General features: G+C 44.9%; 1 protein-coding gene across 1 annotated transcript in view; it reads right to left on the reverse strand.

The window, feature by feature from the left end:
* Positions 1 to 25986, reverse strand: part of Abcc2 (ATP binding cassette subfamily C member 2) — a 56887-nt gene that overhangs the window by 16382 nt on the left and 14519 nt on the right. The window contains exons 7-23 of the mRNA XM_085834269.1: positions 24812 to 25043; positions 21760 to 21923; positions 20438 to 20615; positions 18360 to 18614; positions 17199 to 17264; positions 15319 to 15456; positions 14668 to 14814; positions 13411 to 13495; positions 12678 to 12744; positions 10919 to 11045; positions 8758 to 8934; positions 7182 to 7349; positions 5852 to 6032; positions 3564 to 3690; positions 3167 to 3302; positions 2114 to 2333; positions 1816 to 1970 (exon numbers count right to left, since the gene is read on the reverse strand). Coding sequence (XP_085690395.1) covers positions 1816 to 1970; positions 2114 to 2333; positions 3167 to 3302; positions 3564 to 3690; positions 5852 to 6032; positions 7182 to 7349; positions 8758 to 8934; positions 10919 to 11045; positions 12678 to 12744; positions 13411 to 13495; positions 14668 to 14814; positions 15319 to 15456; positions 17199 to 17264; positions 18360 to 18614; positions 20438 to 20615; positions 21760 to 21923; positions 24812 to 25043 — 2623 coding nt within the window. The remainder of the gene's footprint in view (positions 1 to 1815; positions 1971 to 2113; positions 2334 to 3166; positions 3303 to 3563; positions 3691 to 5851; positions 6033 to 7181; positions 7350 to 8757; positions 8935 to 10918; positions 11046 to 12677; positions 12745 to 13410; positions 13496 to 14667; positions 14815 to 15318; positions 15457 to 17198; positions 17265 to 18359; positions 18615 to 20437; positions 20616 to 21759; positions 21924 to 24811; positions 25044 to 25986) is intronic.

Below are 25986 nucleotides of genomic sequence, written 5' to 3' on the forward strand. Positions count from 1 at the left end.
CACCACTTCTACGAGAATTACTTTGATCCTCACCTATCTTAGATTCTCCACCTTTTTTTTCTTCTACTCTCTCTCTCTTTCTCTTTCTTTTTTTCTTTTTTTTTTTTAGATTTATTTATTTTATTTTATTATATGTGAGTACACTGTAGCTGTCTTCAGACACTCCAGAAGAGGGCATCAGATCTTATGGATGGTTGTGAGCCACCATGTGGTTGCTGGGATTTGAACTCAGGACCTTTGGAAGAGCAGTCGGTGCTCTTAACCACTGAGCCATCTCACCAGCCCTCTCTTTCTCTTTCTCTTTCTCTCTTTCTCTTTCTCTCTTTCTCTCTCTCTCTCTCTCTCTCTCTCTCTCTCTCTCTCTCTCTCTCTCTCTCTCTCTCTCTCTGGTTTTCAGAGACAGGGTTTCTCTGTGTAGCCCTGGCTTTCCTGGAACTCACTCTGTAGACCAGGCTGGCCTCGAACTCAGAAATCTGCCTGCCTCTGCCTCCCAAGTGTACTCTCTCTCTTTTTTTTAAGGACTCCAAATCTTTGTTTCTAGAAGACCCCACATCAGACTTGCTCACCGCCCTGAACCACCCCTGCAACATAATTTACTATATGATTGTAAGTTTTCTTTCTCAAGTAGGACCAGTCAGCAAATCTGATTGAAGTCTAACTAGCTCACAGGAAGACCCCAGAAGACAGACCATACATATAATGACACCAGAAAGACTGCAGAGACTGTCTAATTCTTCTGAGAAATATCTGCATCCAAAAGTATGTGCTCTTTACTGACTAACGGGCAGGCAGCCTCTAAGTGGTCTCCAATGGCAGCTTTGCTATTTCTACCTTATAGGTAGGGGGGAAATGGCAAGTTACCTGTCTACTTCCTAAGCGATTGCCGTGTGCTCAGATCCTGACTGTAGGCTACGATCCACCCACAGGGCAGGCCTATTCGTACATCTTATAAAGCGCTTTTCCCCTTCCATAAGCAGAGAACTAAAACCTGTGCTGACGACACTTCACAGTCATTCAGCATTGCCTGGTTTCTGCCTCGAATCCTGAAGCTTCCATTTTGGATGCACTTAGAGGAAACAATGAATATTTAGGTCTAGTCCATAGAAGGAAGCCATCTTCACATCTAATAGTACCAGGCTCATTGAAAAAAAAAAACCAAAAAACCAAAAAAACCAACCCAACTGATGGTAGAAAAGGAATGCCCCAGTGGCCCCAGTCCTGGGATCTGCGCAGATAGAAGCAAGTGTTCGAGATTCCCTTTCCATACAGATATCCCAACCCAAAATTCAGACCTAACTTACTGGTCCTCAAAGCATTAAAAGATTTGAGAATGGAGACAAGTCAAGGAAACAGTCACCCTATGCTCCCTTCCATTAGCCGTCCTGAGCAGCGAGCATGCTTTTCTGTGGCATCTCCCCTCTCCCAGTTCTATTGCCCCCCCCCCCCCCGACCACCACTACCATGCTCACTGTTTCCCTCACCTCAATGATTTAATATCAGCTTTTCTGATTGTCCTCATCTGCCATCTGGTTTGAGCTTGCTCTCTTTTTCTACCATTCCATTGTACCCAGAATGCCTCTGCACATGCCATTGCTGTTTTTAACCATACTGTAAGTCTTTTCTTTGGATTTTCTCCTTCACTAGATAATAAACTACTGAAAAGCCTGAGGTGTCCATCCGTAGGACTCCTCTCTCTCTCTCTCTCTCTCTCTCTCTCTCTCTCTCTCTCTCTCTCTCTCTCTCTCTCCCCATAATCCCACAATTAGAAAGACCCTCAGCATCTAAGCAAGAACCCCAGTGTATTGAGAAACTTACCCCAGCAAATCTGTTCACAATCCGGCCTGTGGGAGTTGTGTCAAAAAAACTCATGGGTGCGCGAAGAATGTTGGTTAACAGCTGCCTGTGCAAAGTTTTGGATGCATCTCTGCAAGCATATATACTCCTTAGGCTTGAACTAAGCAAAAATATACCTAGAAACAGAGTCACCATTGTTAATACCATGCACCTGAAGACCTGTGCCTGGGACACAATGGCAAATGCTTCCCTGAGTTGTAGGAAATGGACAGGTCCAGACAAATCCCATAGAGACGTCTATCATAGCCACTAGACATACCTTGTGTTATTCCCAGAGCTCCAAAGACCCCGATTCTCATGTCCCTCTGAGAAGTTGAATTGTTGGTCCCATTCTGTTTTTCAGAGTCACTGGTCCAAGCACTCAGCCAGAGGTTAGAGCCAATAAAAGTAACATAGTTCAATACATAGAAGATGACGATGAAGAACAGGGACCACCATCCTACCGCTTGCAGATATTTCAGGTAGATGGAGAACTTTACCTGCAAAGAACCCATTCAACATTATCCTTGAGGGCTTTGGGTGAAGAATTAAAGAAAACTCACCGTTGGGATGGGGGTGGGGTGGGGGCTTGTGCTGGATAATTATTTATCAAATATCTTTATTTGGCAAAAAGTTAGGCAGAGGGAGGCTTAATGGAGAGAGGTCCCCCTCCAGATGGACTTGCAGATAAGCCTGTGGTGTATTTTTCTGATCAATTGTTGATATGGGAGGTCTCAGGTCACCGTGGGCGGTGCTACTACCTAGCTCTATAAGAAAGCAGGCGGAGCAAGCCATGAACCACAAGCTATTAAGCAACCTTTGTCCATAGCTTCTGCTTGAGTTCCTGTCTCTTATTCCTGACCTGCTTGAGTTCCTGCCTTGACTTCCCTCAGCGATGGACCATGACTGGGAAGTGTACGATAAAATAAATCCTGTCCTCCCCAGGTTGTTTTCGGTGTTTGGGCTAATTAAGTCAAGGAGTGATGTCTCCTGGGAAAGTGGGTAGCAAAACTTAGTAGCCTGTGATCACCATTTCTACCCTTGGCCAGGGTGTGTTGAGGCTAAGTGCCCTGCCAGGTAAATAGCCATTATTAATTAGCATTTAACTGTGATGAAAACCACACAGAAGAGGGTTGCAAAGGCCAGCATTTATTAAGACCTTAGAAGCTGTGCTTTTAAGTCTCCTTACGTTGTGTTGCATGCTCTGCCTCTGGTGCTAGTGCGCTCCAGCTCCGGGAATTGTACTTCAGAGAAGTGTCCCTGTTCTCCACACATCAGTTACATAGCTTGATAGGTCGTGTGTGTGTGTGTGTGTGTGTCTGTGTGTGTTTACCTTCCCAGTTTCCACAAATTCCTTCTTAATTAGTTTTTGTCCTTTCACTACTTCCTCCTTCTTATTCAAGGCATTCACACTTTTAATTTTCAAGGAGCTTTTGAGGGACTTCCCACGCCTGCTGCCAGACCTAGAGCTGAGGTAGAGAAGGGAAAACACCCTTGAGCATGGAGACACTTCGCAGAGATCTTCGTACAAGCAGGTGTTACAACCTTGAACATTCAGAGTGGAGGGCTGCTAAACTGCCACAGCCCTAGCCCTCCCTCCGCCACCCAAGGAAACAGGCAGAGCTGACTCTTCATGACATCTATTCTCTTGGGAAAAGTCTACATAGAGAAAGAAAGATCAAGTAGAGTTGAGGAAGCGGTAAGAGTTGCCAACTGAACACACGAGCTACCTGCGGCTCAGTGTTCGGCGAAGGCTGTTTTCCCTTCTCATGGTCAAGGAAGCTGCGTCGTCAGGAATTTCCTCCGCAGTTGGGATCAGCCCACAGTCATCATCCTCTTCCTCACTGTCGTTATTGACTAAGGAGACAGACATGCTAGGAGTTAGGGGATAACACAGGACTCACAACAGTATGAGAAAGCAGAGAAAAGTTCCTCCCAGCCCCCATATATTGTTCATCAGGGGAGTTCAGGTTACACTATTTATAATTCAAATGTCTTTTTAAATGACTGAATCTTGCAGTAGTTTAATGTGTCCCATTTCCACCCCTCTCTCCTCAGCTAGAATATCTCATAAACCAATAATATATCATACCGTAAACATTATGGTAGACAGGAAAATGAGCAGTCAGGCAGCCCCTCCAGGAGATAAAGTTGGTTTAGCATTACCCTAAAAGCCCTAACCCAGGATAATCACCCGAGAACTGGCTTTCGTGGTACCAGAAGGTACCATGCAAACTTCTAAGGGAGGGAAGCAATTGATAGACCTATCCGGCTATGCCGAACACAGCAAAGACCAGCATAGCATGACAGCCCTAAGGTGAAGCAGTGGTTTGTATGCCTTGACAGTAACCAGAAGTGCTCTAGTTGGCCTTAAGGCCAACCCCCACCCATGCAACAAGAAAGAAACTGAGACTGGAGGGAAGAAAGGGAGTGGGGGAGGGGGAAATGATGAGCGCGTGCGTGCGTGCGTGTGTGTGTGTGTGTGTGTGTGTGTGTGTGTGTGTGTGTGTGTTTCCTTCTTTAGCACTCTAAAAAGGAACAAATTCTTCTGTCACCTTGACAATGCCTGTATAGTTCCTAGAAGTATAGACAATAGACTTGTCTTTGTTTAGGCTATCTAGTTTATGTTACTTTGTTATTAGCAGCTTATAGGAATTTAATACACAGTCAATATCAATACATCTCACTTTCCCCTCCCCTCTTTCCAATTAAATGCCGAGTCCCAGAACCATTGAAATAACATGTTATGCTCAGGGCTTACATAATTGCTCAGAAATGACCTCCCAACATTTAGCAGAAGGCCTAATTTCTGGAATACTTTTTCAGATCTCTCTCTTTCTCCCCTCTCCCTTCTTTTTCTTCTTCTCCTCCTCCTTTCTTCTTCTTCTTCTTCTTCTTCTTCTTCTTCTTCTTCTTCTTCTTCTTCTTCTTCTTCTTCTTCTTCTTCTTCTTCTTCTTCTTCTTCTTCTTCCTCTCTCTCTCTCTCCTAATCCTGACCGCTCCTTTGTGATCACCACCTGATGCTGTACCCAGCACAACTGACAGGAGATCCTTGGAAAGAGTCACAGTAAACAGGCTCAGATGCTAACCACGGCTAATTAGTGAGCACAATGGTGGTGGTGGTGGGAGCACAATGGTGGTGGTGGGAGCTCAATGGTGGTGGGAGCACAATGGTGGTGGTAGGAGCACAATGGTGGTGGTAGGAGCACAATGGTGGTGGTGGGAGCACAATGGTGTGGTGGGAGCACAATGGTGGTGGTGGGAGCACAATGGTGGTGGTGGGAGCACAATGGTGGTGGTGGGAGCACAATGGTGTGGTGGGAGCACAATGGTGGTGGGAGCACAATGGTGGTAGGAGCACAATGGTGAATGGGAGCACAATGGTGGTGGTGGGAGCACAATGGTGGTGGGAGCACAATGGTGGTAGGAGCACAATGGTGAATGGGAGCACAATGGTGGTGGTGGGAGCACAATGGTGGTGGGAGCACAATGGTGGTAGGAGCACAATGGTGGTGGTGAAAATTGTTTCTATGGTTCAAACATACAGTAATTTTTAATGTATTAATCAATATTCCTTTGTTAAGGATTATCAAAAGTTTACCATCCTGTGAAGCTGTCCAGGATTTAATGAATTTGAAGCAGTTTGGGGAGGGTGTGTGACTTGAATAAAAAGGAGTGTGTCATCCCTATAAGTGAATGCTTTGTATCGTTGCCCTCCCTCCCACCCCCCGGCCAATAGGGGCCTCTCATTCAAACATTCAGTTGTCCATGCTGAAGTTTGTTTTGATTGCATGTCAGAGGCAGCAGAGTATAAAGTCCCACTTATTTGATGCAGACACAGTGTTTTGATTTTTATGTTCCTTTACAGAGACCCAGAACACAGAGGAACGGAGTTTGAATCTCTGGGCAGTTCAGTGTAATGTAATTCACTGGACACTAAATAGCTCAGGATATAGCTCCTGGTTTACCATCCCACTAAGACCCCAAGTTCCACCCTGTTCCAACCCTGCTTACATACCTGTGGCCTCTCCTTCAGGTCCCGAATGCTTCATGAATGTCTTCCAGTTCTTAGCGAACACTCCTTTCTTGTCCATCAGGTCACTATAGGATCCCTTCTCTAAGATGGTGCCTTTCTCCAGAACGACAATCTCATCCACTTGGGGAAGAAAATGAATGCCATGTGTAACCAAGATCCGAGTCTGTGAAAACAAAAGCCAGCCGCTCGCATCCTCCTCCTCCATGGTCCTGAAGGACAACACTGACCCGAGAGAATCCCTTAGACCAGCGCCTATCCTGATAGAGGGATTACTGGTTAATTATCCCTTCTCACTTACGAGACGTTTACTTACCTAGCTAGCTCATCAACTGTATGAAAAAGAACCTCCCAGATCTTAAGTTAGGGATACTGTGGGAAAGGGGACACCATTTTTATCCAGGCCTTCCTGGTATTGGACAGTTGACATACTTTGTCAATTGCTATATTGATTACTGAGACAGGAACTCACCTCACAGAAAGATGAGTCAACCAACAAGGGAGCCAAGAAGAGCATATGAGGTTGTAATGGGCTTCTGGGAGATAACCTAGGTCCACTGCACTAGCCCTCTGCCTCACAGTGCACAACATCTAGAGTCTCCTTAGCTGAAATATCTCAGAGATCCTCCGTCCCTATGTCCCTTTCTCAAGTTCCTTGGTAAGACCTGGGGATTCCTCTAAGATTTCCAACTGCAGTACCAGTAAAGCATCTTTTGTTTCTTTGTTTCATATTTTTTTTTTCAACAAACTTGCCACAGGGTAGATGTCAGTTCCTGAGTAAATGAAGTCTAGGTCTTAGGCATGGAAGGCTAAGCTAAGACCAGGAGCAAGAGGGAGTCCCCGCAGACCTACTGAGCTAAAACAGAGGCAAAGAGCCTCACAGCAAGCTGCCTCATCGGCCCAGCCATCCTCTGCTTAGCAGCATTCAAGAAATCTTGAAGGGAACAAGCCAAATATGGTTGGAATCTCCCTGACTATTGCTAAAGAAAAGGTTATTGTCAGCAGAGGGCCAAAGATATATATTGCTTGTTATAACCACAGGTCTAGCTTTTCCCCTAAGAATCAGAACAACAGAGAAAGCATCTTATAACTAACTTCATGCTAGGGCCATGAGTTTCATAACGCGGGCCTTCAAGGAACAGACGTTCACTGAGGCTAGTGTGACAGGAAGGACACAGGTAAGGAGATCTTCAGGACAGTACCATTCAAAGACATGTCTCTCTCTCTCTCTCTCTCTCACACACACACACACACACACACACAGACACACAGACACACACACACACACACACACACACACATCCGTCCCTCTCACCTTGCCGCTCAGCAGGCCATTGGGGCCCACAACCTTGTTGAAAATGTGTTTTCCCACGTGAGCGTCCACAGCCGACAGGGGGTCGTCTAGAATATAGATGTCTGCATCTTGATAGGTGGCCCGGGCCAGGCTGACTCGCTGCTTCTGACCACCACTGAGATTTATACCCTGAGGACCAAAGTCATTTTTGTTAAGCAACACTCCCTCGGCCTGCTTGGCAAGCCTGCTAAGGAGGAGCAAAAAGAAGACATTTACCCAATAAAGCGCAAGGCTTAAACATGGTGTGTTTCTTTTTTTTTTTTTTTTGGTTTTTCGAGACAGGGTTTCTCTGTGTAGCCCTGGCTGTCCTGGAACTCACTTTGTAGACCAGGCTGGCCTCGAACTCAGAAATCCGCCTGCCTCTGCCTCCCGAGTGCTGGGACTAAAGGCATGCGCCACCACGCCCGGCTAAATAAATCTTTTTTTTGTTGTTGTTGTTTTTGGTTTTGGTTTTTCGAGACAGGGTTTCTCTGATAGCCCTGGCTGTCCTGGAACTCACTTTGTAGACCAGGCTGGCCTCGAACTCAGAAATCCGCCTGCCTCTGCCTCCCAAGTGCTGGGATTAAAGGCGTGCGCCACCACGCCCGGCCTGGTGTGTTTCTTTATACAAAGTAACTTCTAGTCAAATAATGTTAGCTCAAATAATTAGTCCTGTCCAACTTTTTTAGCATGCAGTTTGCTTTTTGAACACTCTGTCACTTTCTGCCCTGTGGGCAAGTGGAGCTGACTTAAGGGCAGGGAACACTAAGTAGTTGTTCAATTAATGGGTTCTGACTTAAAGGAAAAGACAATCTAGAGCTGTATTTTCACTCATCTCCTAATGGCTCAAGATCCTTGTTCCTTGGAGGGGTGTAAGGGACTCCCTTAGACCAGTGCCTTATCCTTACAGAAAGATAACTGGTTAATTGTTTATGTTCAGTTTTTAAATTGATTGTTTTGTTCATTTTTTTTGAAAAGGGAAGAAAGGATAAAAAATATTTTAAACATGCAGTAATTAAAAAATTTCTAAGTAAATTATGGTATATCTATCTAATGGATATATTATAGTTACTAAAAATCAATGTTTATTAAAGATTCTTGTATTTGCTTCCAGGTACAAAGTTTTAAAAATTGAAAGTTAGTCCCGGTGGTGCAGGCCTTTAATCCTAGGTAGCAGACACAGGTGGATCTCTGTGAGTTTGAGGCCAGCCTGGACCAGCAAACTCCAGGTCAGTCAAGGCTACATTGTAGGTGGTGCCATCCCTAGGCTGGTAGTCCTGGGTTCTATAAGAAAGCAAGCTGAGCAAGCCAGGGTAAACAAGCCAGCAAGGAACATCCCTCCATGGCCTCTGCATCAGCTCCTGCTTCCTGACCTGCTTGAGTTCCAGTCCTGACTTCCTTGGTGATGAACAGCAGTGTGGAAGTGTAAGCCAAACAAACCCTTTCCTCCCCAACTTGCTTCTTGGTCATGATGTTTGTGCAGGAATAGAAACCCTGACTAAGACACTGCTTTTCTTCAATTATTTCTGTACCCTTCAAGGTTCCTCGCCCCACGTACCTTCTCTCCGATCTCAGCCATGTCTCCTCCAGGCAACATTTCCAAGTCTGGGAGGAGAGCGCACGCTTCGATAACTTGCTGGTATTTCTTTTCATTGTATTCTGACCCAAACAGGATGTTATCTTTGATGGTCCCATTCTGAATCCAGGCCTGCTGAGGGACGTAGGCTATGGAGCCCTAAATGGGAAGGGTCAGACCATCTGACAGTCACGCTTACAGAATTGGAGGCTGGAGAGAATAAGCAATGCCTAGGTTTGTAGAGCTATAAGCCAGGCTCCTGAGTGTCTGGGATTTATTAATCTGCTGGCTGGAAAGTAAGAGCAGCATCCTGCCATTAAACATTCTCTTCCCTGCATGTCTTCTCCTATCGTTCTCTTGCCTTGATCCTGAAAATCAGAAGGCATGCTGCTGAGAACAGGGGTTTAGTCAAATCCAATGACTTGGTTAGAGCTCATAGAATGTTAATTCTTTCAAATGGCATAGAAGAGACCCTGGAAAGACAATCCAAAGAGGCTGAAATTAACACAGCAAAAGGATAGAGACTGATAAATGACTGCTTTTGAGGAATGACTGAATTGTAAGTTAGCCATTAAAAAGTCTCCTAAAAATAGTCAGGAGACAGAGTCAGATCTGGACTCCTCTCTGCTACAGCGCATGTTTTAAGAAAACACACATGGCCTGTTGGAGGTTGCTAAAGAAGGCGTGACCTCAGCACACTGTGAAAAGAAGAAATGTTTGACTCCCAAAACAGGTTAAGATAAAGCAACCCAGCGCAAACTTTCTCATAATTAAAGAGAGCCTTAGGAGGGGCTAAAGCGATCTTTGTGATCCAGATAGTAGCTGGTTTAATGATGGGAAATTGCTCAGAACTTCCTGTAAATCTAACTCTGGAGAAGTCCATGACAATGCTGTGAATCCACTTTCCTCTGTTTTCAAACAAAGAAACAAACCAAACGTAACATTGTATTTTAGGAATTCTGCTTAAAGATGTAGCTCTCAAAGAAGGAGCACTGGGCACTGTGCCACAGCCTGAAATGAAAGCTACTCGGGAGGCTGAGAGAGGACATCACAAATTCAAGGCCAGCGTGGGCTGCAGAAGGAGACAGGCTACAAATGTGTTTTAAATCAAAATGCAAGAAAAGGGAACTGGCAGAAATGGTTAATTCCAAAAACCCATGCAAAGCTGGACGCAGTAGGATGTGTCCGTGTGATGTCAGTGTCCCAAGGGGAACTGGGAAGCAGAGACAGTAGAACTCATTCTGGAAGCTCGTGGGTCAGCTAACTTGGTAAACAAATCGTGAACAGCAACAGAGACATCTGAGGTTACCTTCTGACCTTGACATGGACACTGTGGCACAAGTACACACACACACACACACACACACACACACACACACGGTGGGGGGAGGTGTTAAAGCAAAGAGACAGTTGGGCTATAGCTCAGAGGGAGAGCATTTGCCTTGTCTCTCCAAGGATTTGAGTTCAGTTACCGTCACTGGGAGGATGAGAGACTCAGGACTAATTATGATGTTAGGTACAAATGTGCCAGTGTTGACTTCACTGTCATTACTGATTTTATTGTTGCTTATTATTGGGTCTCTGATCACAAAGTAAAGGTTGTTTTTTTGTTGTTGTTGTTTCAAGATTTTTTTTAAAGATTTATTTATTTATTTTATGTATATGAGTACATGATTGCTCTCTTCAGACACACCAAAAGAGGGCATCAGATCCCATTACAGGTGGTTGTGAGCCACCATGTGGTTGCTGGGATTTGAACTCAGGACCTCTGGAAGAGCAGTCAGTGCTCTTAGCTGCCGAGCCATCTCTCCAGCCCCTGGTCCTTTTACTTTTATTGCATAATTTTACAGATGTGAGGTTTTCAGACACACACACATCTACAACAGAAATGCCTATACTGTGAAGGAAGCCATCTCTAGTCAATGGTTTAAATAACCGGGTATGCGTGTACGAATCACCTTGACAGCTCATTAAAACTGCAGAGCCTTAGGCTCTTTTCCCAGAGTCTAACTGTTTAAGACTGGAGTGAGGCAGAACATCTACAGTTCACAATTGCATCAGATGTCTCTAAGAGCCAACTAAGGAAACCACACTAAGACCTGCGTTTGGGGTCGCGAGTTTTCTCCATTACACTTCCACTCACCTTGATGGTGATATGCCCACGGACATTTTCCATTTCTCCCAGCATGGCTGATATCAAAGAGGACTTCCCAGAGCCTACAGTGCCCACCACAGCCACCAGTTGGCCTGGTTTTATGTCCAGGTTCACACTGAAAGAGAGAAGTGTTTTTGAAGGATGTGGGTGGGTTTGGGGCAGTTGTTCAAGGCGTTTCTCTGACTCTATGAAATCTCATTTTAGATAAGTTTCCCATCAAGACTAGAGACTTCGCCGTGAGTGTATGAGACCCTCATACACTCTTTATTATTGCTAAGTTCCAAGACACTGAAGGATACGTTCCTTTTACCAGACTCATCAAAGAAGTTCCTATTCAAGGGGCAATTGCAACTGTAAAGGTTTCCCTAGAGGGAGAAAGTTCTCATTTGAACATTCGAACAGCATCCTCTCAGGAGCCTCGACACCTGATTTGGTTCAGGTCTCGACTCCGATACTGTGGGGTTGGGCAGTTTTGATAGGTCACTTTCTTTGGACTAAGGTTTTGCTTTTAAAGTAGGAAAGTTGGATTTTTTGCTTCTACGTTACTCGTTATTTAATGTTTCTCAACTTTATTTATTCTATGATCTTGCTGAGAGCAAATTCCCTTCCCTAACCCTAACCCTGAAGATCAGACCTCTCTGGCTGGGGACAGGTCTACACTGAGTTAGAATCCCAGGGACTCTTTGTGCCTGCTTAACTATTTGTTTTTGTTTGTTTGTTCGTTTGTTTTGTTTTGTTTTGTTTTTCGAGACAGGGTTTCCCTGTATAGCCCTGGCTGTCCTGGAACTCACTCTGTAGACCAGGCTGGCCTCGAACTCAGAAATCCACCTGCCTCTGCCTCCCAAGTGCTGGGATTAAAGGCGTGCGCCACCACACCTGGCTTGCTTTTTGAGTAACTATTTGAGTTCAGAATGCACTTGGAACATCGGGAAGCTGTCACATAGTCTTTCCCAACCTGCTCTGGACTGCAGCAGTGAAGTGGGAACTGTGTCTGGTTTCCTTTCTACAAAGGAAAGCTTTTGGCTGGGAGGGCTAGAGCAGTGCCTTTTGCTCTGACTGACCCTGGTGCTGACCCCTAGAGTGCACTCGAAGGCTACAGGAATAGGAGAGAGGGTAGGAAGTCATGGAGTTCGTTACTTGGGACGAAACAACATACAGTTTCTGAATTGGAAGGCACCCATAGCTGGAGTGAATGGTGGTTCTGGAGTCCAAAATGGGGTGGGCTTAACTGGTTCTCTATATACAACAGCACGCAAGAATGAGCTGGTTATAGTAGTGAACAGGAGTAGTCTACAGTAGCTTAGCCCAGACGGGTCTCAAACTAAGGATCCCTTTGCATGAGCCTCCTGGCTTCAGAGGCGGCAGGTGTATACGGCCACACCCACGTCTGACATCTACAGCAATGGTTCTCATTGCCTAGACTGGGGAGAAAAGCTAGATTCTAAAGTTCACGAAGTGCGTGCGTGCACTTTCTCCACCTAGTATCTGGAGGAACAAAGGTCTTCATGGATTTTTTTTTTTTTTTAAACTGGAGACACGTGCACGAAAGCAGGTAGAAAACAGAGTCATGGGGAAAGGCAAGAGACCTTTACTCTCAGCTCACCCCTCCAGGGCAGAGCCTAAACTAGTATCCAGGTGAGTACAACATACAGTCTTTTCTGGTGTTCCACTGAATAGAGTCTTCTGAGAACAGGGTAGGACAGGAGGATCCTGAGGAAGAGCCGGAAAGCAAGGGGATTGAACTCACTCTTGGATTGTGGCTTCCAAGTCCGGGTCCCAAGTAAAAGAGGCTTCTGAGAACTGCACAGCTTTATCTATTGAGAGGAGGGGAAAAGCCTTCTCTTTTAGTGACATGTCAGTACTCATGTGACTGTCCATCTTTCCTTAGCCCATGTGTCTCTGACTCATCTATCAGCCCCCGCAATCACCTCTGATAGGCGCTGAGCTTATTATACTAGCAGGAGGCAATCAACCTAAACTTGGAAACTCAAATTCTTTAGACCTCTAGATGTCCTGGCCATCCCAACCCCAGCCCCAATACCCCCACATCTCCAACCCCACCCTTCCCCCAGCCCTCTGTTACCTAATCCTCCACGTGAGTTCTATATCCTTATTTGAGCCCTCCCTGTTTTCGACTCCAGAGCTACTGCTCTGGCAATGGATGCCTTACAATTCAGAACCCACATGTTCTGTTATCCCAAGTTACCTTCCCCATCCCCACACTTAGCTCTAGTCTGAGTTCTGTTTCCTGGGTCCCTTGCAGGACTCCCTGCTTATCTCCAAATAGCTGTTTTGCTTAGAAATCTGGCTAAGTATTTATCTTTAAGTGAGAACATAGTCTGTACTGTTTATTATACAAGACAAATCAATTCAGAATGGATCTCCTAGCTCTTTCTTTTCATTGGTTGCTGTGCTTAAGCCCTGCCTATAAATAGTCTGCTTCTAGCACTGTGAATAATTTGTGGAAATAATTTGTTTACCAAAATGGCAGACATGGTGAATGGCAGACAGGTTCAGATCATCGCCTCCCAGGTACCGCTCCAGCCGGTCTACAGAGACACTGGCCTAGAGAAGGTCACAGAAAACAGTGAGGAGTAAGAAAATTTGGTAACATCGCCAATACAGATTGGACTCCATGTTTTGTGAAGTTGCTTTGGTTTGATTTGGTTTTTCATGAAGCTGGGTGGGAAGGGAGATGGGAGAGAATCTGGAAGAAGTTGGAGGAGGGGAAAATATACTCAAGTTCTATTATATGAAAAAATTCAAAGAATAAATAAAACATTATTTAATAAACAGTTGCCCTTATGGAAATAAAACTAAGGGGAAGAAAGGATTTTTTACTTTGTCATTAGCCATGACTTTGCCACAATTGGAACCTCCTGACCACTACCACAGACTCAACTGTACCTCAGCCCTGCAAGCAATCCCACACCTTAGACAGAAGTATATAAAGACGGTATATCAGCTTTCAGAGACTCGGGTAATTTAACTCCCTTGCTATTTCTCTTTAAACTTTGGACTTATTTCCAGAAACATTCTACCACCTTCTTCTGTGACAGAGCCCTAACTTAGACCTCCTTCTGGTACCGGAGCCTCAGTCTTGGCCCTATTCGATGGAGTCTATACCTCGATGAAGCATCCAAATGAATGCGGGCCGGCACCAAAGCCCAATGTTCTGCTCTTGTCACCAGTCTCCCATCTGTACTTCGGGCTTCCTCTTGAGGTCTAATCCCTGGTAACTAGGTACTCAGTGACTATGGTAGGGCTTCAGAACAGAAGACAGTGCTTCAGGCTCATGCAAGCTTTACGACCTCAGCCTGAGGCTCTCAAACTTATTACCACATAGGTTCATTCAAAGCCAGAGCCTTTTCTCTTCTTGTGCCATATGTACTCAACGCTGTGTCACTATCTCCTTCGCTTTAGAACAACAGGCCATAAACTCATCTAGGAAAGTGGCTCTGAGCAGGTGGCAGGTGTCATCCTAATGGTCTCACTGAATGTCTCTAAGATCATCTGTGAAGTGAATGAGGTCAGGATGAAGATCCGCCTTTTAGCCAGAGAGACAAATAAACTGGGGCTCAGAGAGCTTAGGATTTCACTAAGATCTAACCGTGTTTCCGGAAACCCAGTCGGACTTTTAACACTCACTCACCAGCCGATGCTAGACATGAGATACAGTAAACTGGTAATCTGCACTCTAAGGCCATTGAGCAGTCAGCAGGGGCATTCCCATGTACCTGGATGACTGAAGAGATCACCATGGGAAGCATGGACAGAGGAAAGCGCAGGATATTGAAGAGGGCGATGGAGGTGAAAGCCTTCTCCGCGTTCAAAACATTTTGGCTATCCACCAGGACGTAAACAGAAAATGTGACCACGGACACCTAGGAAGAGCAAGGCTATAAGAAACTCACTAATGGTCCAAACACCTTTTGCAACAATTTCAGGAACACTGTATATCAGAGCTGAAGGAATGCTAGGGGCTATCCCAGTCTCTTCCGATTACCCGTAAGAAGTTTAATCCCATTAGAGGAAGCACTATCTCTCCCAAGGAGGGATTGTCAATGACTGGGTTGCTAAAATCAGAGCTTGGATCTAGTCTCTCTTTCACCACACCCACATTGCTTCCCCCACGAAGACAAGCCTTCCTGTGCAAATCGTTCTTGGAGACCGCATTCCTGATAAATGTTCTGAACCTTCACTAGTGGCTGCCAGTCACCCACAGGGTAGAATTAGAGATGGGGTCGTAAGGGTGGTGACAAGTTTGAGGAAGGAGGATCAAATCCCCTGAAGTAGGGGCTCTGATCTATAGACCTTGAACTCTATTAGGACCAGACTTTCCTTTCCAGGCTCGGACACCAGTCCACACTCTTCCTCTGCTCACTCACCAGGGTCGGAGTTAGCTGTAAGATGAAAAGCAAAATCGTCTGCAGCTGGCCGAACCGCAGCAAGTTCCTGAGTTCTTTCTTCCGAATGCTGTTCACTTGCTCTTTAAAGGAAGGTTCCCAGGCAAAGTATTTCAGGATCTAATGGGCCAGAGAACAAAAAAATCCACATTGCCCCCTGAGAAGACACCAGGTACACATATCCAGTCCACCCTTATTTTAGGATAATCTACCAAAAACTTGGGAGCTGGAAACCTAGATTATGAAACTGTTACTAGGTTAATAGAGAGGTCACATATATTTATTAACAACCCAGTAAATGTAAAACATTTCACCTAAATTCTTCACTTAACTTTTTTTTTTTTTTTTTTTTTTTTTTTAACAAACTGGCTTGGCTTGCCTGTTCAAATAAGTGCCAAGACACAGAACTCCCCATGTTAAAAGTTGGAAATTTCTGGGCAAATCAAGGTGAATTAGTCGTTCAGCTTTTGTAGAGTATCGTTTCCTTTTGGGCAATAAGGAAACAGAAGCTCTGTGGAAGGTTTCACTGACAGAGCGGATCGTGACATCTGAGCTTGAAGAAACTGGAACAATTCCAAGGGGTCTGAGACCTCTGGCTTCATGGACACCTGTACTTACATGCATGAGTACACACACACACACACACACACACAGAGAGAGAGAGAGAGAGAGAGAGAGAGAGAGAGAGAGAGAGAAAGAGAGAGAGAGAGCAAGCTAAAGTACACAGGAGAGAAAAATAAATATTTTCTTAAAAACTGAAACAAAGCCGGGAGTGGTGGCGCACACCTTTAATCCCAGCACAGAGGCAGAGGCAGGCGGATTTCTGAGTTCGAGGCCAGCCTGTTCTACAAAGTGAGTTCCAGGACAGCCAGGGCTATACAGAGAAACCCTGTCTCAAAAAACAAACAAACAAACAAACAAACAACCCCCCCCCCAACAAAACTGTCTGTGGAGGTCAATGCCTTGGGGGACCTGATACTGTTGCTTTGCTCAGTGGATTTGCCAGTTGCCTTCTAATTGTTTCCATTCACACCCATAGGTGGGTGTGGCTCTTGGCCCTGGTCTGAGAAGCTTCTCCTTGCAGGAAGCAGAGGTTAAAGCAGACACAACTAACCAAAGTGCTAAGAGTAAGTGAGGGCGGGGCAGTGCTCAGCTCTAAATGGTGGTTCTAAATCACTGCCCTCCTACCCCCACAGCCCAGGGAATTTCATGGAAGGGCATGGAAGTAATGGAAGAGCCAGTGACGGGAAGGAGGCTGCAAAGCCTTGGTTTCTATAGAGACACGGCTGTTACACTCATGAATGCACAGCTGGTGTCTTTATCTACTGATGGATTCTGTTGCAGTCCCAAGGATAGGGGAGGGTGCACAGGTCTCCCTCTGAGCTGAGGAGCAATTGGTAGTTAATGGCTACTGGGGAAGGGAGATCATTTTTCTTCAGGTGTGTAGCCAGTAATAAATTTCCATGTCTATGTTCATGTACATGCAAATAATACGACTTAGTCTCAGTGGGTTATATAGTTTTTTTTTTTTAAAGATAGGGAGTTAAGGAGGATATATCTAGAAGTAAGGGTTCAAAGGGAGGGAGCAGAAGGGGATAAGAGAGGAGAATTATGTGTGTATGGTAGGGCGTATAATCAAAATTCGTTATTTATAAAATTGTGAAATAAATTAAAAATAATTTTTAAAAATTTTCTCTGGTAAAATGTAAAAACAAATCATTCAGGGCAAATATGTAGAAATAAAGTTTCAAGAATATCTGGAAGGAGCAGAAGAGGAAGCTGGAGACTTGCAGGTGAAGGAATCAAGAATCCTGTGACACTCACCAGGCAGAGGCTATCACCGTTCTTATCCTTCTTCTTACCTTAATCCCACTAAGAATCTCGTTCATGATTTTTAAGCGTTTGTCTTTATTCTTCATATTCTGGACCTGCCCAGAGACAGAAAGACAAAACCCAAATGTACTTCTGGGACAGAGGGCTCAGGTTTGCTGCTGCTGGGAGGTCCTGAGGAAACTCTGGCTGCCATTTAATCTGAACTTGAGATGCCCAGTGAGAGCATTTATTTCTCTTCAGCTCTCCCTGCTTCCCATCCTGTCTCCTCTCTCCCTACTCTCTCTCTCTGACCCTTGCCTACACCACCAAGTCTGTTCCCACCCATCCTCCTTTTCCCTTTGCCTGACTGAACTCTCTCCTCAGCCTGTTCCTGACTGAACTCTCTCCTCAGCCTGTTCCTGACTGAACTCTCTCCTCAGTCTGTTCCTGTTGTCAAGGCTCCTTCCCCCCCACACCTTGTCAGGATGGGTCATTCAGCTTGGCCTTCGATGCCCACCTCACAGAGGACTCCTTCCACCTCCTCATGGGCAATCTCTACCCACTCACTACTACGTTACAATTCGTTCTCTGTGCAGTACTCATCTCGAGCTGAGGTTTTTGTTTGTTTGTTTTTGTTTTTCTTTGTTGTCTATCTCTCTACCCTGGGAGCAGAATGGAATGTCCTTGAGAGTAGGATCCTTGTCTGATTTGTTGCAGTGACCTTGGTAAGACATGCAGTAAAGAGTCTTAAGACCATATTTGCTACTCAAATATGAAATGAATGAATGAATGAATGAATGAATACAAAACAAGTGAATAGGTAGATCCTCTCCTCCAGGGAGCCCACCTACAAAATTTGTGATTCTAGAAGAGCTACAGAGGCAGGGTGATTGTCAAGACATAAATGGAAAATTGAGATTACCCATGTGATTGCTATGGGGGGGGGGGTTGGTTTATCTTGCTATATGTTGGAAAAACAAGATTTATTTAAAAATCATATCTAAGGAAGCTCAGCAGAACCAGGTGGGGGAATTATATATACTGAGTGGCCAGTTAGAGGCTGAAAGGGAAGATCAAAAAGTGGAGGACTTTTGGGATGGTAGAAAGTCTTCCATAAGCCTTGCCCTTCCCCAGCTCCCTCTAGGAAATAGTAGCAAAACTCAGAGTTCAGATGTTCAAAAGAGACATGCGCACAGATGATTGTTCTTCACCTGAATTTTCCTGATCTTGGTAGCCAGAACGCCATTAACTGGGACCAGGAGAATCATAAGCCCAACACCTGCTAAAATCGAAGGTCCCAACTCCCTCCACAGGAAGAAAATGGACAAAGCAATCTGTAAAACACTGGACCACAGCAAGTGTATGTAGTTGGTCACGTCCATTAGCTTCTGGGAATCTACAGACATCAAGTTCACCGTCTCTCCAATCGTGTACTGCCTCCTAGCCAAGTTAGATAGGGTTAGTGCCTAAAAAAAAAAAGATTAGGATTGTGGTCAGCAGATAAGACCAGAGATACTGGGAACAGACAAGGACCTTAGGAAATGAAGACACAACACAAAGGTGGGTTCCATATACACATAGCTTCTCCATGAGACTGTGGTTTTTGAGTCCAAATTCTAACACAGTATTTTATCTCATTTTTAACCATCGGTTCCTCTTGTTTTCCCCTTCATTAAATTCTACCCACCACACATCTCTTTGCCCTCCCCCCCCCCAATTCCTGTCTATCCTTTGTGTCAACTTAAATGTTTGAAATGACTGCCAGTCTCCCAAACTTACAAGAGTTAATTCTTTTGTGTACCCTTACAACACTCTGTAGTTAACTCTTTATTTGCCTTAATTATACTAAGCCACAGTTGCTTTGTTTTTCTATAATTTATCAGATGTAAACCGTGAGGACAAGGTCTTCATTTACCCATTTCACTATTGTATCATTGGATATTTAATACAGGGGGATGGGAGAAAATGAGGAAACGTGAGACGGAAGGGGAAAAGGAGGAAGACAGCATGTTGATCCTTGCATGTGTGTGTGTGTGTGTGTGTGTGTGTGTGTGTATAACAACAAGGTCACACAGTCATCAGCTTCATAGAAGGCATCTTTACCCACTGAACTATCTCACCGACCCCTTGTAGACTTTTGATATGTCTAACTCATTTTCAGCCAGAGTCTTACAAGGAGAATGTAGGCATTATTAAGGAGAACACAGGTTTTTAGGATGGAGAGGAGACCTGTGGAGTTCACACATCTGAAACCATATGCTTTCGCTACCGCTTGTAGGCAAGTTCACACGCCTGAACCTGGTGACATAGGCTTTTTGCTTTCATGGTCGAAAGATCAGGAGACGAATACTCATAGCTCTGTTCCTTACCAGGTCTTACAAACTACCTATAATAGTTTACACCTGTAAAAGCCCCCAGAAGGCTGAGGCAGGAGTATTGCTGGAAGTTTATGGCTAGCCTGGGCTACATAGTAAGCTCCAGGCTCAACTGAACTGCAGTGTAAGATACTAGACACTATGATTGGTTTTAGTGTCAACTTGCCACAAGTTAGAATTTAAAAAAAAAAAAAAAAGTAGATACCTGTCCTAAATATCTGTCCTGGTTGCTTCAGTTGATTGATATCAGGACCAGAGAGAGATGGTTTAGCAGGTAAAAACATTTACCACCAAACCTCGATAACTTAAATTTGATCATCAGAATCCATACCATAGGAGGAGAGAACCAACTCTTGCACACACGCACACACACACACACACATACCTACACACATATTCCTAATATGCACACATGCTCATATACACAGTCACAAAAATAAATAAATGAATGTAATTTTTAAAAGTATGAATCAGAGGAAAGATGAGCATAACCAACTTCTAGCAAATCTAACGCCTCCTAAACCTACAGACCTCAGTGATGAGAGAATGTAAGTAAAATAAGTAAGTGAGTCAATGGGAAGGGAAAGCGTTGGTAACTGCGAATTTTCTGACTTTATCTTATTTCCCAAGGCTTTGATTTTGTCAGGAGAGGCAAGGAGAGCTAGCATCTAAGCCTTCGGGGCTGAACAGCAGACGCTGGGTACCTACCCCCTCGGATGCTCAGTACCAAGAGCACATTTCATGTTTGCAATTCAAAGATGCACTTAGGGGACCCTTATAACTAATCAAAATTAAGTGTTGACATTAAAGTCCATTTCTATCAAGTTTTCCTCAGTCTTGGAATAACTGTTTATGCTTACGAAGCGCTTTATTTTTTTATTTTTGTTTCGGCTATACTTGGCATGACCACTTACCTTCTTATATACAAAAGCTATGATGGTTGTCCGTACAGTCATTCCCAACACAAAACAAAACTGAAAATAACACTGAAGGAAGAAAGACTGGATGAGAGTCACAGCAAACATTAGGATAGCAGAGATATATCCAACCCATGGATACGTGTCAGGGTCTTTCACGAAGCCAATGAGAAATCTGCAGGAACAAAAGCAGATTAAGTGATACTCAGTAGGTCCCCAAGGGCCCCTCCTCCTCCTCCTCTGCACAGGCCTCACTCTTGCTCTATTGGTGACAAAACAACCAGAATTGCCCCAGGCACAAGCTAAAGTCAGTCCCGAAGAGGAAAGCTCAATTAAGAAACTGCCTACATAAGATCAGGCTGTAGGCAAGGCTATATGGAATTTTTCTTAATTAGTGACTTATGGGTGAAGGCCCAGCTAATTGTGATGCGAGCCATCCCTCCACTGGTGGTTCTGTAGGAAAGCAGGCTGAAGGAGCCATGAGGAGCAAGCCAATAAGCAGCAGCCACCCATGGCCTCTCTGCATCAGCGTCTGCCCCAAGGCCCCTGCCCTGTTTGAGTCCCTGCTTTGACTTCTTTCAAAGATGGACTACAATGTGGAAGTGTAAGCCAAATAAACCCATTCCTCCCCAAATTGCTTTTGATCATGATATTTCATCAAAGTAATGGAAACCCTAAGACATGTAATTTCAGTGTTCAAGTGCTAAGGGAGGAGAGCCAGAGTTTAATGTCAGCTAGCCTAGGTTACATAGAGAGACTGCAAAACAAAAAGTATCTTTAGAGAAATTTTCACACACACACACACACACACACACACACACACACACACACACACCACTGTGATGTTTCAGCTCTGTCATAGGAAGTGGCATGAGTCAAATCATTTTCAGACAATGCAAGCTCATACCTCTATGAGGTAAAGGACTCTCCAGCTGGCTGTTCATTCCATACAGTGGCAGATTGCAAAGCCTTGTCGTGAGCACTCTACACACTAAGAAAGGCGCTGGCTCGGAAGAGATGAAGTTAGTCACTCTCTCCGGAGGCTTGCCAACCCCCCTCTCAGGTGTGGCTTGGGTCATACTAGTTCATTTTAATAACAAAGAGGTCTAAGGAGTGTATGGCCTCCTCTAAGGAGAGAGGCACAAAGAAAAGAGGCCAAAGCGCTATCTTAGATCAGGAAGACTGCCCTGTGCCTTCCTGTGTGCAAAGCCCGGAAGTGAGTGGAAGAAAATCCGGGCGGTTTTCAAAACTGGGAACTCAAAGAACGCTCTTGCCTACACATACAAAGGGAGGGGAGGCAGCAAGTCCTGCGTACTCACTTCAGCAGCTGAGGATTCAGAAACACAAAAACATCATGTGCTAATTTCAGAATAAACGACTTCAGGATCACCACATAGCAAGTTTTGAAGAGAGCCTTGACCAACCAGGATTTGGGAAAGTCTTGGGTGTCCTCGGACTTCTTTTTCTTCTTTTTCGCTTCTTCCTAGGTACAAAACCAAAAACAACTATGTCCACAGACTTGTGCATTACAGGACTGGTTAAGACTGTGTGCTCGGAATGGCTCCAGGTTTCAGCAGGGCTTACGAGCAGGTTACCCTCTCTGTATAGCTGTAATTGTCTCTTCATCTCCTGCCCACTCCCAGCACCCTCCCCCCCCCCACCCCCTCCCCGCTTCTCTCCCCTGCTTCCAACTTATAATCTCTTTTGGGCTGGGAAAGCAGATAACTAAACTAGAGAGAGAAGACATCATAAAGATGTGCGTGGACAGACAAGTGGAATTTCAGTACTCAGGAGGCCAAGGTGGATTGTGACTTTGAGGCCAGCCTGAGCTACACAGTGGGCTCAAAGCCAGCCGTAATTACACTAAAAAAAAAAAAAAAAAAAAGACTGTTTCAAAAATCCGAGGTCTGAAGTTGTAGCTCAGTATATAACAAGGCCCCAGACAGTAGCACAACTGACTCCATGATGGACGTATCACAAAATCCAGCACAGAGACAGTACTGCCTGCCAAACAGAAAGACCCAATCTATCCAGACCACCTATCTAGTTGCTGGCTGGCTAATAAAGGCCTTCCATTGGCTTAAACCCATGTCCGAGCAGTCTTCTCTGGTGATGACCTCACAACAAGTAATACAGGACGAGGTCCTGTGTAAGATTCCAGTATGGGGGTGTTGGAGCGAATACTACATGCAAAGAAAGAGACTCTGATGGGGGAAGGGTGCCGTCTCATGCTCTCTGACAGTAAAGGAATCTGCTGGTCCTGTATCTAGGATGCTCAGGAGACTTTTCAGTTGCTCTTTTATGTGGTTATTGGAGCATGTTGTAATTTGAATTTTATTCAAGAAAGGTCTGATGAAGTCTGTGGTGGCTATTCTGGTGTCTGCCCTGGAACTCACTTTGCAGACCAGGCTGGCCTTGAACTCCTGAGTGCTGAGATGAAAGCCATGTGCCTCTCTATACCTGGCTTGTGGTAGCTGTTCTTGTTTGCCAACTTGACTACATCTGGGATTAACTAAAACCCCAAACTGGCTGGGTACACCCTCGAGGGATATGTTTTCTTAATTGGATCATTAGAAGTGGATCTTCCCACCTCTAATCTGTATCTTTGAGGTGAAAAGGCCCCTTGAATCCAGATCTTTTGGAGTGGGACGACCTACTTCTAATCTTGGCCACAGTTTCTGAGGAAACCTGGAGAAATGACATGGAAGAGGGAAGGTCTCTCTCTTTGCCTGCTTCTTCTCACCCTCAACAGCAAGACCATTTCTCCCTTAATGGACTCAACAGTTACTGGATTCTTGGAACTTCCATACATAGGCAGTCACTGTTGGACTAGCTGGACCTCAGTCTGTAAATCATTCTAATAAATTCCCTTTCTGTATATTTATATAAAGAGAGGGACTTATTCTATAAGATCTGTTACTCTAGACATCCCTGATTAATACAAAGTCCCAACTCACAGTATCTTAAGAGTGTGCCCCCTTTTGAACTTGGATCAGTGTGAGTGTAAGCCAACTGGTCTTTAAGATAGTCTGTAGTTCAACATGACTGGTGCCCTTGGAAGAGATGGGATAGGGATGAGGTAGCTTTGGGACAACTGAGGCACAGAATGGATTATGCACCTACAAGCCAAGAGGATACCTAGGGTTTCTGGCATAGAACAGAAACAGGAAAGGTAGAACTCATTCTTTCTCCCATGTTTCAGGGGGAAATGATCCTGCCGATAACCTGATTTCAGATTTTTAGCTTCCAGGCCTCTGGGATGGTGCATCTCCACTTCCCACTTTCCTCTTCTGGTGCCCACGCCATCCCCTTCCTCTTTCTCTGTGTTTGTGGTATGAGCAATCAAACCCAGGGCCTGTGAAGCAGGCTCTCTCTTGCCCTCCCTTCTCTTCTCTGCCCATCCCAGCTGTTTCCCCTCTCCTCTCAAGATGGGTCTCACTGTATTGCCCAGGCTGTTCTCAAACTTATGATCCTCCTGCCTGAACTCCCTGAGGAGTCACTGTACCATGCTTGCATGGCTTTCTCGTTGGTATTAATCACCCTTGGCATGTGCATCACTTGTTCCTCTTTTCCTAGTTCTCTATTGATGAGCTCCCTCTCAGGCTTGTTCTTTGTACCCATTACCCAAAGAGACACACATCTGCGCCCAGTGAATATGTCTGAGTAAGGGAATGAATGCATTAGCTACTAATGCTAACTTCCAAGACAATGCTGTTTCTAGAAATGAGTGTGTGTGTGTGTGCCTGTGCATGCACACACGTGTGTGCGCACATGCCTGTGCAGAGAAAGAGAGAGTGTTTGTGTGTAGGAGTGATGGTTACAGGCATGCCGAAGTGTGAACACGGTTGTCAGGTCAAGCATCCTGTGTTAGTTTTGCCCTTCTTACCTTGTCTGAGATAGGTCTCTTCTCTGCTACAGCAATCTGCCTCATTGGCCTAGGAGCTTCTGCATATTGTCCTGTCTCTATTTCCCACTTCCTGTAGGTACACTAGAATTACAGATACATGTACTACTGTGTCTAGTTTTTATCTAGGTATTCAAACTCAGCTTGCCAGATTCATGTGGTAAGTGCTTTTGCCCACTGAGCCATCTCCCTAGCCCTACTAATGCTGCTATTACTACCTGCTCCTGCTCCTGCTCCTGCTATTTTACACCATGAAAAATTTCAAATGTATTCAATAGGAGAAACAACAGTATATAATACACACATGCACCCACCACTCAGGCATTATTAGAACTGTGTATATCATGAATGTAAAGTGCAGTGCAAAGCACATAGAAGAGTATGAAAATCTGAAAGAAGTCAGACCCAACACTGCTCCTTGCCTGAGCCATACAGGGCACTCACACAGACACTTGGGTCACAGTTACCAGGACAAGGACATCTTGGCTCTGACTCTGTTTCTTGGTCAATCCGTGTGACATGCCCTCAGGGCTCTGCTGGGACTTCTTCAGCCGCCTCTGAAGAGCCTGCCTGGCTTTCTGCAGGTCCTTTGTCATGATTGTCTCGAACTTGCTGGTGAGTGACTTGGCTTTAAGCTTTTCTTCAACATCCCACACATCTTCTAGTGTCAACGGATTCTTGTAACCTTTCAGAACAGTGCTGGAACAAGAATGGACCACAGGCTGAGCCCCTCTGTGCTTTGCCAGTCTGCTTCTATCAGAGCCTAGCCTCCAGATCTGAGACAGAGGGGTGAAGTTTTGAACTTCTCTACTGTTCCATTATCTACAGCTCCTGGCCCTTTATTGGACAGAAACTTGGGGGAGGACACAGAGACAACAGAATGTGCTAGAAGACAACATGGAGAAGAGACAGGGAGAGGCTCTACTGAATCAAAAGTCAAAGGCATCGCCATCCTCCTGCTCTTGCTCCGTCTCTTTCAAGAACCAACCACCTCTCTACACTCTGGCATGTCCTTGAGGGAACTCCATGATGCCCTTAGGAAATGGCGTGACCTCACCACTGACTTCACACAACGTCTCTAGATAGGGCCTATCCAATTCGGGGCTGGAGAACATGAATGAAATACTAGCTGCATCTTTATTTGTAACAATTCATAACTGAGATCCAGCATTTTTTTCCTAATATGAGCTTAACATGGTGTCTTTGTTACCAGGAGAACCCATAGATGTTTTCACGGCTAACTTACACTAATTGCTGCTTCCAAATTATGGTCCTTCTAAGATAGATATTTAAGATATCCTTGTCGTTAGATATTTAAATTTAATGAGTCCATTTGAAAGTATGTGCATTGCTCTGTCACAGATTTGTTTTTTTTTAACTTTAAATTATGTATGTGTGTGTATGTATGAGAGTGTGTGTGCACATGTGTGATGTATGAGAGTGTGTGTGCACGTGCAGGTGCCTGTGTAGAGTGGAGGCCTGAGGTTCCACAGGAGCTGGAGTTACCGGGAGGAAGTGAGCCTCTTGACGTGAGTTCTGGGAACTAAATTCGGATCCTCTGAAAGAAGAGCAAGAGCCCTAGGGGTTGAGCTACCTCTCCAGTCCCACAAACTTGCCCGTTAGATATTCCGACCATGTTTAT

This window comes from Mus caroli, unplaced genomic scaffold (genome assembly GCF_978045245.1).
Source record: "Mus caroli unplaced genomic scaffold, Mus_caroli_1 scaffold_20, whole genome shotgun sequence".
NCBI lineage: Eukaryota > Metazoa > Chordata > Mammalia > Rodentia > Muridae > Mus > Mus caroli.